This window comes from Amphiprion ocellaris, chromosome 9 (genome assembly GCF_022539595.1).
Source record: "Amphiprion ocellaris isolate individual 3 ecotype Okinawa chromosome 9, ASM2253959v1, whole genome shotgun sequence".
NCBI lineage: Eukaryota > Metazoa > Chordata > Actinopteri > Pomacentridae > Amphiprion > Amphiprion ocellaris.
In genome coordinates, this window is record NC_072774.1 from 23933181 (window position 1) to 23949260 (window position 16080).

At 38.7% G+C, this 16080-nt stretch overlaps 1 protein-coding gene across 5 annotated transcripts in view; it reads right to left on the reverse strand.

Moving 5' to 3' along the window:
* The window catches only part of LOC111578980 (F-actin-uncapping protein LRRC16A), a 90684-nt gene that overhangs the window by 59388 nt on the left and 15216 nt on the right, over nt 1–16080 (reverse strand). For all 5 annotated transcript variants that reach the window (XM_023286011.3, XM_023286014.3, XM_023286012.3 and 2 more), the window contains exon 3: nt 1943–1993. In XM_023286011.3, coding sequence (XP_023141779.2) covers nt 1943–1993 — 51 coding nt within the window. The remainder of the gene's footprint in view (nt 1–1942; nt 1994–16080) is intronic.

The following is a 16080-nucleotide window of genomic DNA, read 5'->3' on the forward strand; positions in this document are numbered from 1 at the left end:
AACAGGTGACAGTCATTCCAACAGCTGTTTAAAAACACAGAATGAACTTAATGTCAGTAGGGATAGTTGTGTAACTGTTGTTGCTGGAAGTGAACATCTGCATCATGTTACTGCTGCTGGTGTTTACGTGGCAGCGGTGGTGGTGATGCTGCTGAAGACGACGACAGATATTTTATTGCTGGTGACAGAGCTAACAGCTGCCATCTATGCTCCGCTGTACTTCAATAAAAAAGGTGGTCAACCAGCTGTAATTACATTATAACCAGGTACACACAGTTAAATCCCCTCTTTGGAAAACACACAACTTCACAGGAAGAGCTGAATATTGCGTTGAGCTGGAAAACATCTACAAAGAGGTGAAAACTGCTGCTAATCAGTGACATAAACTTCAGAAACTAATACCGTCTGTCATGTTTCAGCAAAGCAATTTTTGGTAAATAATGTAGATTAAAATGATTAGAGCTGTTCTAATTAGTAATTATATATTAACAATGGATGAAATAATTATGCAATTAAAGAGGTCACTTGGGATAATTATTTCTGGACTCTACTGCGTCCTTTAGCTTATTTATTTATTTTTTTTAGCAGAGTGTTGCAGCTCATTGATTGATTTTATGGCCCTGAACTGTTTGGATTCAGCCTCACTGCTCTTAAATCCACTGCAGGGCTTATTGTGGCTCAGAATGGGCCTTTAGGGAGGAAATACACATGACAGTAAAGTCAATGAGTCTGTGTTATCTTATTCTACAGAAATCTGTGCAGCTGATGCTACTGACAAGCTAATGAACATAGTAGAACTTTTAGCAGATAGTTTTCTCATAAATTGTGGGAACAAATCTGAGCAAAAAAAAGAGTTTTCTAACAAGTTCAACAAACTAATACCACAGCGTGGTTTATAGATCTTGTTGCATCAGTGCAAGTTTAAAGAATTAATCAGGACAATCACCAATTCTGGTTCTGCAAAAGATTCCAAGTGATCTTAAACTTTCTGCAGTCATTTCCACAGGTGGGTTTTGTTTTTATTTTTATCAACAGCAACGTTACCGTCAGTGTCAAACAGGGATCTGTGCTGGTACCACTGCTGTTTATTACACTTGTGATTCTCGTTGGAATTATTTTCTACCACTATTAAATACACTTCAATGGTGATGACACCCAATTTTACATCTCCACAAAGAACAACTACTTCCCTTTCAGTGATCATCAGCTGTCTTTCAAAAAAATAAAAAGAAGACATAAGATCTCTATTATTGACTGTCCGGTCCACAAATCAAAAATCTTGGTTTCATAGTAAACTTTCCTTTAGCCTCTCCAGGCCTCAAATGCACAGTTCAAATCCTGACTCAGAACCCATTTCTTTAGAACAGCACACATTGTTGTTGAAAACAGTAAAATAAAAAAGTAAAATCACCAAAATAGTATTAATTTATATGTTGACTGTAAAAAACAACATATTTAAAAAAAAATCAAATACAAACAGGCCACAACCAACAAAAAATTCCAAAACTGTACATAATGTCCACATCAAAAATCTGTAATTTGTTAAATAATAATTTGCTCTTTAACGATGTGTGACTCTGTTTTACTGCTAGAATATCATTTTGTTTACCTGTTTTTCCCCTCTGGCATCCTTGTTGCCTAATTTTCACAGTTTCTTTTAATAGTATACCCATAATGTCATATCCACTCTGATCACACTCTTGTTGATTAATTATTATCTCACTATTAGTGATGTTATAAAGATGTACATGAATATTTTGAAAGGCACCAACAAATCAAATTTATTACTATTATTGCTATTTTAGTGTAAATTTAGGGTAATAGATGATTTTTCTGACATGCTGTTCCATAGTTATTTTGGTGTAATGTTTTTCTGTGTAATTCCACTGATGTGCAGGCAGATTTTAACCAAAAAGTTCTCTTGTTAAAGGTTCGTTTTTACCTTGGCGGGGATTCGTGCTGTCAGGAGGTATCCTCGGTGAGACGCCAGAGCCTTAAAGAGAGAACATGGAGGATAATGAGTGTAAATATACACTGAGCTGCTGTAAATATACACTGTGGACAACAAGAACAAGGAAATGACAAAGAGCACTGAGAGCTGCTCTGCTGACTCATCAGGATGAAAAGACTTGAAGCATTTCTCAGAATGAAAACAGACAAACATTCCTGCTTTTACCGAGCTGCTGGTGTTTTCCTGCACAAATCTGAGGTCAGTGAGTTTTTCTTGACATCTTGCTCGTGTTGCTTCTGCTGCTGAGAAAAATTGTTCACAGCAGATAGAAAAAATGTCTGTGCTCAAGGAGGCATAACTGGAAAGCAGAAACTTGACATTCCTACCCAGACGTTGTAGCGTCATGTGGCTGATTTGCTTAGATAAGCTGCCATAAAATGTGGTATTACAAAGATGCCTTGTACAACTCGCATGACTCGAACACATAAATGTGTTAATTAGGAATATACCAAACATGATCCTAAGATCAGAATCAGAGCAGATCACTGCAATTCATGATTAATAGGTGTTGACACAAAACTAAACCCAATTTTTAAATATTACACTCAGAGAAGATGCACAACACAACCTCAGATGCTGTGAGATCACTGTCTTAGTTTATCTCAGGTAGGTTTCACACATGCACAGGCCTCAGAAGACTTTGTCATATTGCTCTCTTATTGAGATCAAGACTGGGAGCAATGACAGCAGTTTTTACTTGATTGGTATTGGCAGTAAGATAAGTGCAGTTTCTTTATTAAATGTCCTGTCACATATTCAGAAATCATGTTTCATATGTCACTGAGATTTTAGAACACGATTCCTAATTATCCCAGCTTGGTTTAACACCAATGCGCTGGCCGGAGGTCATTAAACATCAGAGAAGACTTTATCATGGTGCCCTCTTACTAGCTAAACTCCCACAATGCTCTCTGCTTACCTGCCTCCTCTGGTCGCTACAGTATTAAACAGTAAGAGGCCTCACCTGGTGGAACAACCAGGTACTACGGCTGATCTATAACACTAAAGTGTGTATAATGTAGGGAAATGGTGTCAGCAACAAATAAAAACAAATAATAACTGACTTGGATCAGGAACAAAAAAATAACTACAAAATAACTAATTTGACCAGGATAGCCCTTGTGTTATCACTGAAAAAGCTGCCTGCAATGATCAACTTAAACTCTGAGGATTATCTTGGAGTCTCACTGATCATTTATTTAACCCATAAAACACATCTCTATGTGTGAAAGTTTTTCATAAAATAATCCCTTCGTGTCTTAAAATGGCTCAGATGGAACTCTGCATCCTCTACACTGTGCAGATCTACGAAACCTCTGAACTAAACCTGCTTCACTGGCTGCAGCTGGAGCACAGCAGCTCACCAATTAAACACTATATGACTACTCTAATCAACACAGTGGCATGCTGTAATATTGGGAGCCATATAGCCAAACATGTTTGAACCAGAAACTGATTCTGAAGATGAATAATGATACGGAAAGTTCCACCTTGCAAGCTAACAGGATTAGTTCCTGAGGTTAGTTATGTATGAAACCCTGGAACTCGTTTTTGCTTTCCAGCATATCAAAACAAAACAAACAAACAAAAAAAACCCTATATACACCACCGTTCAAACGTTTGGGGTCACTTAGAAATGTCCTTATTTTTGAAAGAAAAGCATTTTTTTCAATGAAGATAACATGAAATTAATCAGAAATACAGTCTAGACATTGTTAATGTGATAAATGACTATTCTAGCTGGAAACAACTGATTTTTAATGGAATATCTACATAGGAGTACAGAGGAACATTTCCAGCAACCATCACTCCTGTGTTCTAATGCTACATTGTGTTAGCTAATGGTGTTGAAAGGCTAATTGATGATTAGAAAACCCCTGGGCTACTATGATAGCACATGAATAAAGGTGTGAGTTTTCATGGAAAACATGAAATTGTCTGGGTGACCCCAAACTTTTGAACAGTAGTGTACATGTTAAGGTACAAAAAACAGATTTTTACCAGAGGGGATCTTTCAGACGCCACCAAATAATCCACAGAAGCTGAAGAACAAAGGTCAGCACGATGAAAAGGTTCGACCTTTAAACATACTAACAGATCTAATGCAAAGTGATATTTTAAAGATGAAAGCATGTGAAATGACACTGGATGTTCTGCTGTCAAAAAATATCACACCAACACACCAAAGGCTGACCTTTAAGCCACTAGAGGGAAGCTTCCACCTCTTTCAAAGTAAAACACTCAGCAAAAGCACACATCAGGAAGAGATCCAGCTAGTAATATTTAGCCACCTATTTTATTTCTTAACTGTTAAATTGATGCAAGTTTAAATTTTCTGAAAATATGGAAACTGGCCTCTGCAGCTGAGTCTCCAGTTTCACTTCCAGCCGGAGCGTTTCTGGAGATCTTTGCTCTTTATCCCAGAGATGAAGAATTTCATTTGAGCCATTTTCTACACAACAGTTCAGTGTGATAAAAGTATATTGCTGCTGAAAGATTTTGTGCTGAGTGGACTTTGTGACAAGCCATCGCCTTTATTTTTTCTTTCTTCCATGCCATATTTAGAAAACTGTAATGTCACAAAAAGTACTGCAACAGTGAACTGATCTGCTAATTTAATAATCGGTTTGAGGCATTTTTCAGGAACAAAAATCCAACTTCTGTGACTCCAGCTTCTAAAATCTGAATATCTTCTTTCTACTTTTCATCTTCTATGACAGTAAATCTTTGGGTTGCAGAACACTGATCTACATTTTTCAACATTTTCTAATATAATTATCAAGGAAATAATCAACTGAACAATCAGCATTGAGATCTAGTCTCAACACCTTCAGACCCCAGAAACAGCAACTTGGACCTGCTGGGTTTTGAGCACTCAGTCAGAAGCTGATGGAAGGGAGCATAAAAATATCAGAAAACCACAGAAGAGAAAATAAAAGAACACAAAGGAAGGAAGAGGAGAGTGAAAGAACAGTATTTTATGAAGTCCCTGATAAACAGACCCTGACTTGAAGGTCAGACTAAGGTGAAGAGAGAACACAAGAGAAAACAGGATTAGGGGGAGTCTAGGAGCTGCCCCAGTGCTTTTAAAGACATGAAAGCAAAAACAGAGGGATGAGAGACGGTAGAGTGGACAACAGAGTTTCCTTCAGTGCTGCAGTTTGTGGTTTGACGTGATACAGACAGACATGAAGCCTGTTCGGCCAAAGATAACCTCCTCTAAAGACACCAAAGACTCACTGAACCTGCAGCTCTGTGTGTCTCAGTCAAACACCATGTCTACACGGTAAATTAGGGAAAATTAACATCAGAGTAGTTTCTTATTTAGGGATCATTTTTGGTTAATTACAACAAAATCAGTTTACAGTTGACAACTTTAATTTCACAGTTTATATTTGTTTGGCCATGCTGGGGGCTGATTATTACTGATATTAAATTGTTATTTAATATTAAGATTAAGACTGGATCTGTAAATTCCTCAGTAACAAATCACTGGAAAAGTTTGATCACCTCTTAATAGCCAGCAGGTTGCTAGAAACCAATTGAATCTAATTTTAGATCAATAAATCTTATTTTATCTCCAGCCACCTGCTGAACAAGCACATTTTCAGATGCTAGAAGATGTTTTAAATAAAGCTTTCACACGTTACAGTTCAGCCTTACAATTCTTAAGTTTAAAGGAACATTTTTCCATTTTAGAATGCCAAATAAGCAAAAATACCATAAAAAGGGTAGCTGTTACAAGGTTAAAAGCTATCTGACTCTCAATATTATATACAGTTTAATATATGTCTGGAATACTTTTGGATCTGATATTCAAAAATGTTTCAATTATTATGTTTAAAAACCGAATTCTGGACAAAATAAATTTATTTTAAATTGATTGGATACACGTCACGGCTAGCAGCCAATAAACACTCCAGGATAAATGCTGAAAACTTTAAATTAACCACATAAAACATCAATAAATGAAGGCATTTCCACAATGATTTATGTTAAACTTTTGTTTTTCATCCTTACTGCTAATATATATCTGTTTCAAATATCAGCCATCGGTCTCTTTAATTGTAATAATCGACCCTGACAACAAGAAGAAGAGATGCCAGCTGACCACTGAGGATTCATCTTCTCTGTCCAGTCTTAGAGGACAGAGCTTTAAATCATTCGTACTTAGATAATCAATTTAATTAATACATGAAAGCAGTCAGATACTTAAAGGATGAAGGGATACTTCTACGACTGGCTGCCAAATGAATCCTGTTTGTACAGTTTTACATAATTCACAGCTTCTTGGATTCTCCTTCAGTTTTTCATCCCTGATGCCTGACTGCCCCTCTGCTCGCTCCATCTGCCCCTCTGAGTGGACAAAACACCCCCCCGACCCCCGTTCTCCCTCTGAACCCCCCCTCCACCTCTGCTCTCTGTCTTAAGTGGATTTAAGCCCTGAGCTGGTGGTTTCACAGCGACCAGCACTGCGCCTTCAGCCCGGCTCAGCCAACCAGATGGCAGCAGCACTAGAGCAGAGAGAGCATCTGCTGTTACTCTCTCTCTCTCTCACTGTAACACACAGCTACTCAAACAGCAACACAATGGACACAAGCTCTGAAGCTACATTTGCCTTGTTGGCCTGCAATATATGTGTGCACACACACAGTTTCTGAGCCAAAATGATTTTACTGTAAAAATCAGACACTGATTTCTTTGACACAATATCATCATTTCTTTTCGTCTCGGACCCATTAAAAGGTCAGTAATAAGTGCAAAGATCAGCAAAATGTGCATTGTGTGTGTGTGTGTTTTTGTGCGTGTGTGTGTATTTATCTACTCAACAACCCGTTCACATTATTATCTTTTTTTCTATAAAACTATCAACAGCCCTCCACCTTCCTCCCCAGTTTCTCTACATGTGCCAAGCCACATGTGCACACTCGCACACAATTTAGGTTGCTATGGCAACAGCTAGCCCATCCTGCACACATGCATTTGCAAACACACACACACACACACAGACACTGATAGATTCTTGCACATGGAAGTAGCACACTGCAGCGTTGAGAATGTCAATGAGTTCTGAGCCCTTCAACGACGTCCACACTGGACTACAGTTACTGGATCTCTGCAGGAACCGGAGCAGACAGAGCAGCGTTTCATCTGCACTCATTCAGCTGTGGCAGCACTCAACCACAGGAAATCTACCCCCACCAAAAATGCTTTTATGCATCCATCACGTCTTGGGGTGCATTCATGCTCCATTATATCCACCTCTCCCATAATTCATAGCGATGTCCCCCCTTGAAATCTGGGCCCAAGCAAAGGCTTCACATTTGTCACCACACAAAGGTACATGAGATTCATCTGACTGGAAATGCATTAGTTAGAAAACAACAACATGTGCAGTGCTCCCGAGTGTAGATCATCGATTAGCTTAGCTTAGCACAAAAAGAAGAAACAGGGGGAAACTGCTAGCCAGGCCTTGGTTTGTTCACTTTACAGAACCAACAAGTTCTGGATTTATGTTTGTGATTCATGTATGTATGTTTATGTGTTCCAAAATAAGCGACCTTACCTTGAGCTAAGCTTAAATTATCATTAAACATTAGACACATAATTCTCTGTTTAAGTGATTTAAGCTGTTATGATTGTAATTTCAGTGAGTTGGGAACTTGCAGTTGAAAAAAAAAAAAAAACAAGCAACATGAACAAAACAGAGATTCAGAGATTAACCCTTTAAACCCTGAGCAGCTTGGGGTCTTCTTTTGCTGCTGTCACATTTTCCCTACTGTAATCTAAAGTCCTGCAGCTCTATGGAAACAGAACAACATGAAGAAGGAGAGAGAACTCTGTATTATTTCACAGTTATAAAGCCATCAATCATAAAAGACTAAAAAGTTGATTTGCTTTTAGTCATTTACAAAAAAAACTCCCCAAAAAACCAACAACCTGGAATCAACATTTTTCCAAACACCAATAGGTGTTACAAATGAAACAACTACAAATTATAGATATTTTAGATCGTTGAATCATTCATGGCTTAGAGGTTGTGCAGAAAATCATTTATAGTCTTTTAGATAACCTGGTTAGTACAGATTATTTCTGGCATTTCTTTTTAAAGAGTTATGTAGAATAATGGTATTTTGAAGGAATATCACAATTTTAACATTCAACCATCAGTGTAAAACCAAAAGATACCAAGTTTACTACCACATAAGAAAACAGAAGAGTAGAAACATTTCACCAGTACATTTGGTGCATTGTGGTTGAAAACTCATTTGTAATGTTTTTGGCAGTAGACAAATAAAGCATTTTTTCAGCATGAAAGGGTTTAAAGCTGCGCTGTGGAAAACCACAGTAATATTCCTGCGCTCCCTTCACTGCTGACACAGACTCTTTATTGCATAACTAATGTGAGAATGTCCTTCATGTGCATGTGTCTATGTGTAACATTAATGAGTCATGATGTGCTGGCTGCAAACTGTAAACGCTGCAAAGTAGAAGTGAGTATATTTAGGGCTGTGCAGAATAAAAAGAGAGAACTCAGACAGAGATGAGCCACTGAGCCGACACCAAGGGAATGACTTAATAGATTCTAAGTGCTGTTTTGCTGATAAAGAGCCAAGATTTAAATCCAATCAGATCTTTAATGAAGGGGAGAGTTTAAAAGCTGTTTCATCTCTGTCACATCCACTGCAGCTGGATGACTCCTCTTAGCTTTTACCCTGAAATCAATCAGCCTCTCTGGGTCCGATACAGAGAGTTTCTCTCCTCCCTTCCCATCGCTTTGCTTCGATCTAATCTCTAAATGTCCTCATGCTTCTGTATTTTTAATAGGAGGTTGTAAATGGGGAAAAAAAGCACCATGATCCCACTTCTTGAATGGATTATTTGTGAGGTTTCCATGTTAGACTTTACACTGGAATGTGTGACTATTGAGTAATCAAACCATCACTGCACAGAAAAATCCATTAAAATGCTCAAATTTTTCTGTTCCCTGCATTCTCTCTCATTCTGTCCTCCTTATCTCTGATTCCACTGCATCATGAAGACATGGAAAGTACACATGAAGAAGAGTCATCATCACTGTGTTTAGTATTTTCCTTGTTTTCTTTCTGTTGTGCCTCCTTTCTTGCATACACAACAAATATATGTGTTTTGCATAAGCTTTGAGTGTGTAAACGATTCCGAGACAATAGAAAAGAGGAAACCGAGACACATGCACCTCCTCTGCACTTTAAATTCAGAATAATCGGGGCTGATGTAACTCAGTGAAAGAGGAGCAAGACTCTCCAGGATGCCAATCACCAAACTAGCATCCAGCAGCAGTTAATCAGGCAGAAACCCTGTACAGTTTCATCTGCAAGGTGGACGTTTTCACATGTAACATTCTATTTTTAATCTGACTGGGTCAGGTTGGGATTCTGTTGACTGCCAGGGTCAATGTGTCAGTACCCGAGTGGATCTAAATGGATCTCAGTGTTCAGCATCAGCTCCAATCATGTAGTTTGTCATTATCATACCAGAAAGTATTTTAGGAAATCATTAGCCTATAAAAAATGCCTATTAAAGGGAAATTATTTAAGGGAATTTTGTTTCCCAGATATTAAAGGTCCCATATTGTCTCAGCAAATTAATTGAAGTGTTACATGACCCCAGAACATGTCTTAATTTTTCACCACAAAGATGCTTAATTTCACCAGGACTGTATAAAACAGGCTGTTTTAGTTTCCATAGCTTTAAAAGGCAGCTGACATAACCTTAAATGCATGTTTCTTAATGAGCAGTCGCTTTACATGGAAATATCATCAAACTATCAGCACAGTCTCTGTTTTTAACTCATGTTAGATTGAGTTTGTCAGGTAACACTGCAGTTATAAAATCAGTAGTTTAGCAGGACAGAGGTGCAGGCTGGAAATGGCTATATGCTGGTTAGCATGTGGTCTTAATGGGCTACATTACAGTCATTGTTTCACACTCATTCTGAATTGGGGGGGTGTTTCTGAGTTTTCCTTCCATCTTTACGTGAATTTTCGGACTTTTTGGTAGCTTCTTCCTCATGCCAAGAAATCACTTCTTAGATAAACACCTCCTGTGCAACGGGAATGGTGCCAAAAATAAAAGCCCGTAACATAAAAAAATACGCCTTCATGGAGCATGGAGCGAACGATTATTTTAACACTAGCAAAACAAAGCCTTGCAAAAAGTGATAAACTGATCAACAGACCTTTATAAGAGTAATTTACACACATGCAGGTCATGCAATTCAGTATCCGTACAAAACGTACACATGCATAGCACACGCCTGTGATCAGGTTATTCTCTTTGTGGGTACATCTATATTAAATGGCCACATTCTATGTTGCCGTGATTTCTGATCATCAACAATAATAATAATAATAATAATAATAATAATAATAATAATAATAATAATGATGATAATAATAATAATAATAATAATAATAATAATAATAATAATAATAATAATAATAATAATAATAATAATAATAATAATAATAAAATGCTGCATTTCTACAAAAATATGCTGCATTTCTGACAATGCCTTGGCGGAGTACTGCCCTCTCTGAGTGCTTTTTTTGTTTCCGTCTGTATTCCAGTGTAGTTTATCGTTCACACAGAAGAGCAAAATATGACTTTTGCTTATTCCTACATATTTGCAAATAAACAAAACTATTTCTAGAATACATTGTGATGAAGTCACATTGATTTTTTACATTAACAATGTACTGCTTCTCTTTTCTACCAAGACAGTTTGTTAATTGACAGTGCATCATGCTTTGTCAGAGTTTGTTGTTGTCTTAGAGTCTGTTCCAGTTGTCTTAAAGAGGTGTAATTATCTTAGTGTCTTTCTCTCTCTCTTTCTATTGCTTTTTTTTGTTGGTAAGGTTTTCCAATTCTAGATCTGTCCCAGCTAGGTTGAGCATTTTGGACCTGTGAAGATCTACAGTAAGCCACTTATTAAGCTAATATAGTTCACTATATGCATACATTAGTACTGCATGCGTGTCTGTTTTACAGATATCACAACTACTGATACCAGCTAGTTTAACACCAGCGATACAGTAATAAGTTTAAACTAATCTCTAACATAAACTCAGTCATCAAACCTGTCAAAGAGTCTTAAAATCGACCCTGAGCATATAAATGAAACCTGGTTAATCGCTTCAGCTACAGAGGAAACTCTCCTCTGTTTTCCTGCCCTTTGCCTGCAGTGGGAATTGGCTCCGAGGCCAAAGACAACCACTTATAGAGTAGGAATACTGAAAAACCAGACCAACAAAGGAGTGCTCGCCATGCTGAGGATTTACTCTGAGGCCGACTTGAACTTAAACTGGCTCCAGGAAAGAGCCCCTTAACTGAAATCATTCGTTTTACAACACATCGATTCTCCAGCGCGAAGACAAGCTGCTGACAGTGCAGCTGAGGTCTTGTGAGGTCTGCAGACTCTCACTGCGCCAAAACCACGATGTGAGCATGTAACACTGGTTCATAGAGCAGCATGATTCAGACACACAACAGCTGACACAAGCTTCCTTCTGTTGACACTGAAATCAGACGAGGAATAAATAACAATTGTCTTCTACAAAACTGTAGAAAGAGAAGACATCCTCTCACCTCGGAATATTTATAGGCTAATTTATGGGAACATTACAAAACACACAAGTGCTTAATAATGCCCTTTGGATCCAAGCTACAAACCCCAAAGTCAGGACAGCTCCACTTTTTGGAAATTCTGGATAAAAGCATCGCCTGCATTGCGTATCTTTCCCTCACTGAAGCAGCAGCCAAGCAGAGCGCTGAGAGAGAGACATCAATTTCCTCTTTATCACTGCCACGCTCATCATTATGTGTTTTACTGCTGGAGAGACGAGCGCGCTGAGGAACAAAGGCGACTGACAGCGGTACTTCCTGAACACATCTGATTGGCTGCTCTCATCAGACCACAGCTGCAGAGAGCTGAGGCATCAATAAACCTGGTGTCTGATCACATCACATTTCATGCTTTATATTCATTTTATTTTGCCGTTAGTGCTGATGCTGCCGGTTTTGCCGTTAACGAGGATACAAAGTGTCCCCGTGTATGCACAATGTGCTGAATAATAAATGAGAAAAACATAGAAATTGAAATATATGGGAGCACTTAGGAGGCAATAAAAATTCCATGTAGCAGCTGACAATTTGTCTTCAGATTAAAAACAAAAACCTCTTTATTGAGGAGGGGAGCAAATACAATATCTCTGCATGTTGCCTGTGAGCTTTGAATGTTAAGTCAACCTAAACGTGTCTGACCAAGCAAGGATTAAATGATTGTGCATTCAGATTAGGATTACACATTCCAGGTTCCAGATATCAGGCTTTCTAAACTGGACCCTAGTGGGAGTAAAATGGGGGTTTCCAAGCTTTGTTTAGGTTACAGAGATAAGGAACAATCACAAGGGTTCATTCATTCATCAGCATGCCAGCCAGACACAATGGGGAGGCGGTGTGTGTTACTGTGTGTGTTACTGTGTGTGTTATTGTGTGTGTTCAGCTATGTGATGGTGAGCCAAGGTTTCTGGGTAAATAGGATATCGCTGCAGACCATAGGGATAAAAGAGGAGGCAGAGAGACAGAAACAGGGAGGAGCAGAGCATAATTTTTACCACTAAAGCAACTGAAAGTGGAAAAGCTCTTTAAACTGGAGAGCAGAGCTTTGCTGAAGAGAGAGACGGCAGAGAGACAAAGGCAGAGCGCCGAGGGAGGAGCAGGGATGGAGGTGTTGTTCTGGGCTGGTGTCGGCCTGGTTTCCCTCTGGAGGGGCTCGATAACATCAGCTACAACAACAAAAACACACAGTGGGTGCTGAGCGCTCTGACATGACATTTAGTGTTGCCCTGGGCTCCAGCAGAGGTCCTCTTAAGATTAGCTTTATGCTATCAAAGCTAAAATGATGAAAAGAAGATGTATATGATGCAAGATTAATACTGAGTTTCCTTGTAAGAACCCTGATGGGACATCAGGAAATTTAGAGGGAAGAGAAAAGCAAAAATGGTAATGAATCCCTCATAAATTAATCATGTTTGACAGAAAAAAAAGGATAATTTTAGGAGAAAAAATACATTTCATCCAGATTAAGTGAGCACAGCTTGGAGCATATTAAAGTATTGTAACAACTACCAAGAGGAGTTCAGATAGTTTAACACGTACATGTTTTTATTTCCTTTATATCTGTCCAGCAAGATTATAACAAGCTACTAGTTAGATTGAAACAGGGACACAACCAGTTAAACACAGTCCAATGGTAATACATTTGCTTGCAAGCTTACAAGTTCTTCTTGTTTCCAGATTTTGTATGAAGTTAATTGTCTGCTCGCTGCACTTTTATATTTAACGGACAGATGAGAATTATTGATCTCCTTATTTAAGTCTCTGAAGGTGAGAGTTATCAAAATAATTGCACATAATTAATAATTAAAAGCTATTGAAATAAAATACTGCTTTAAAAAAGCAAGCAGAGAGCACTATGGGGGTTTAGCTAGTATCATGACAAAGTCTTCTGTGATAGTTCATGACATCCAGCAAGCGCACATGTGTTAAACACAAATTGGGACAACAGCATTTAGTGCAGCTGATTTACAGTCCATATTATGTGTCTGTGGCTTTACATAAATAGCAATATTAGTGTCCAGTGTATGTAAATTGTAAATACAGTTTATCTGATGAATTCCTTAGTGATGATGCTGCATTTAGAATAGAATATCTATTTTGTCATTGTACATGCACAACAAAGTAGTGGTTAGCACCTTCACCTTGCAGCGAGAAGATCCTCAGTTCGCATCCCGGCCTTCCCGGGATCGTTTGCATGTTCTCCCTGTGCATGCGTGGGTTCTTTCCTGATACTCTGGCTTCCTCCCACAGTCAAAAAACATACTGAGGTTTACTGATTATTCTAAATTTCCCGTAGGTGTGAGAGTGTGATTGTTTGTCTCTATATGTAACCCTGTGATAGACTGGCGACCTGTCCAGGGTGGCCCCTGCCTTCACCCCAAGCCAGCTGGGATAGACTCCAGCACCCCCCGCGACCCTAATTGAGCGGTTTATAGATAATGGATGGACGGATGGATTATTGACTAAGAAAATGTTAACATTTTTGATATCTGCCAGCAGACGTCAACAAAGAACCAGACTAAGGCTTGAAAGCAAAATGGCCTTCTTCATGGTTGATACTGTTAATACTGATACTTAATATCAGGGATGTCTATAACCAACATTTGGAATCAATATATTTGCAGTTAAAGCATAAATCTTGGAGCCAAAATTTAAAATAACACAAGCTCCTATACATATATAAACAAACTTTTTTTCAACAAAAGGAACAGCTTGAACCTTTGTGCAAGAACCACCACTGCAGATCCTCTTCCACAGACAGTTACAGGGTAGAAAACAGTTCCTGCTCCTGGATAGTTACCTCAGAGTGGCCCAGAAAAATGCCATCAAAAATGGAAAATACTACATATAGGCAAACATAACAAACCCCATTGTTCAATTTCCTGTGTGCTAATAGAGCTAGATTTGCATCCAGTAACTGTTACTTGTTTTGTCGCACTTAAAGTCAACGTCGTACTCAAAACTGTTGGATCCTGGAAACAAAAGGCTGAAAGTGCAGATTGGCAGAACATTCATGTCCCAAGTTCCTGTACTGGAAACCTGCAGAGGCAACTTTCATGCATTTCAGCAGAACAGTGCGAAGGTAATGTATTACACCTTATTGAGTTAGGCTCATAAAGCTTCAATATCTAGTCCAACATACTGCTGGTGTGTCTGAATCCAGCCTGTGATGAGCACACCACGCCTCGAACATGGACACGCATGACTGCATCCAAAGACTTCAGAAGATAATGACTACAGAGGACACGAGGGTTTACAGTCTCTGCAGTGTCTGCTTAATGTATGCAATAAGGACAAAAATACAATCAATGCCAACGACTGCAATAAAATCCAATAAAATAAAACAGAGGAAAGAGGAAGTAGGGTAGACATGTGCAGAAGGCTGTGATAAAAACATTAATGCAACATCAACTGCAAGGACACCATAAAAAGCAGCCATGCAGCAAACGCATAAAACAGCGCTGGTAGAGAATCAGCGTCAGTCATTTAGCTGAGAAGTCGCTGCTCGGGTGCAAATGCCTGACAGTCCTTGAAAGCCGAGACAAACTGCCAACATCAGACTCATGATTTCAGTCTGTTCTGCTTCAACCTCACAGTCTTATTTCAGTCCTGCAGTCAAAATAACAAAGAAGAGGCCAGTATGAAGGTTGTGTTAACTTTAGCTCACTGTGATCAGGCCTTATTGTTTAGTGGCCGTTTACTGTGCCATCATGTACAAATGTCACGATCATCCAATCAATGCTGACTGTTCCTGTGACCTACAAACCCCATTCAGGAGCCAACGGAGCTGCATTGTGGCAGCAAACAGACACAGTGTGACCGAACAGGATTCACAAAGAACAGAATAGGCAGATTTTCTAAACTGATACGGAAACAATAAAATGTGTAACAAGAACTTAATTTGGTCTGTTTGACCCCAAGGGTTGAAACCAGACACATTGGAAGTCAATATGTGAAATTATAGAAACCCAACCTATCAATCCAATGACCTAAAACAGGGTCAGTTATATTACCAGGACTGTCTGAGTGACAATGACCCTGACCTATGAGGTAATGAAGATGAATGGCGGTGGGTGGGGCTTCTGTGGTTGGTTAATATCTCTCTGGGGAGGTTTTGTAGGACACTGTGGGCTAAAAACAAGCTGTAACAACAGAATCCCTACTCAGACCCATAACAAAACCCAGAAGCTCACAGATACTGAAATATGGCAGAACTAACTGTAGGCCAAAATGAAAACTTTCAACATATAAACTTATTCTGAAGAGGAGTCAGTGTATGATTTTTCTTTCTCTCTCACACATACATACGCTTTGTGGTCACACTGTATACTGTTAAATATGGAAATTATGTCTTAACGATTAATCGATTTCAAATCAGAAACAGTACAACTAGTTAATCGCTAAGGCTG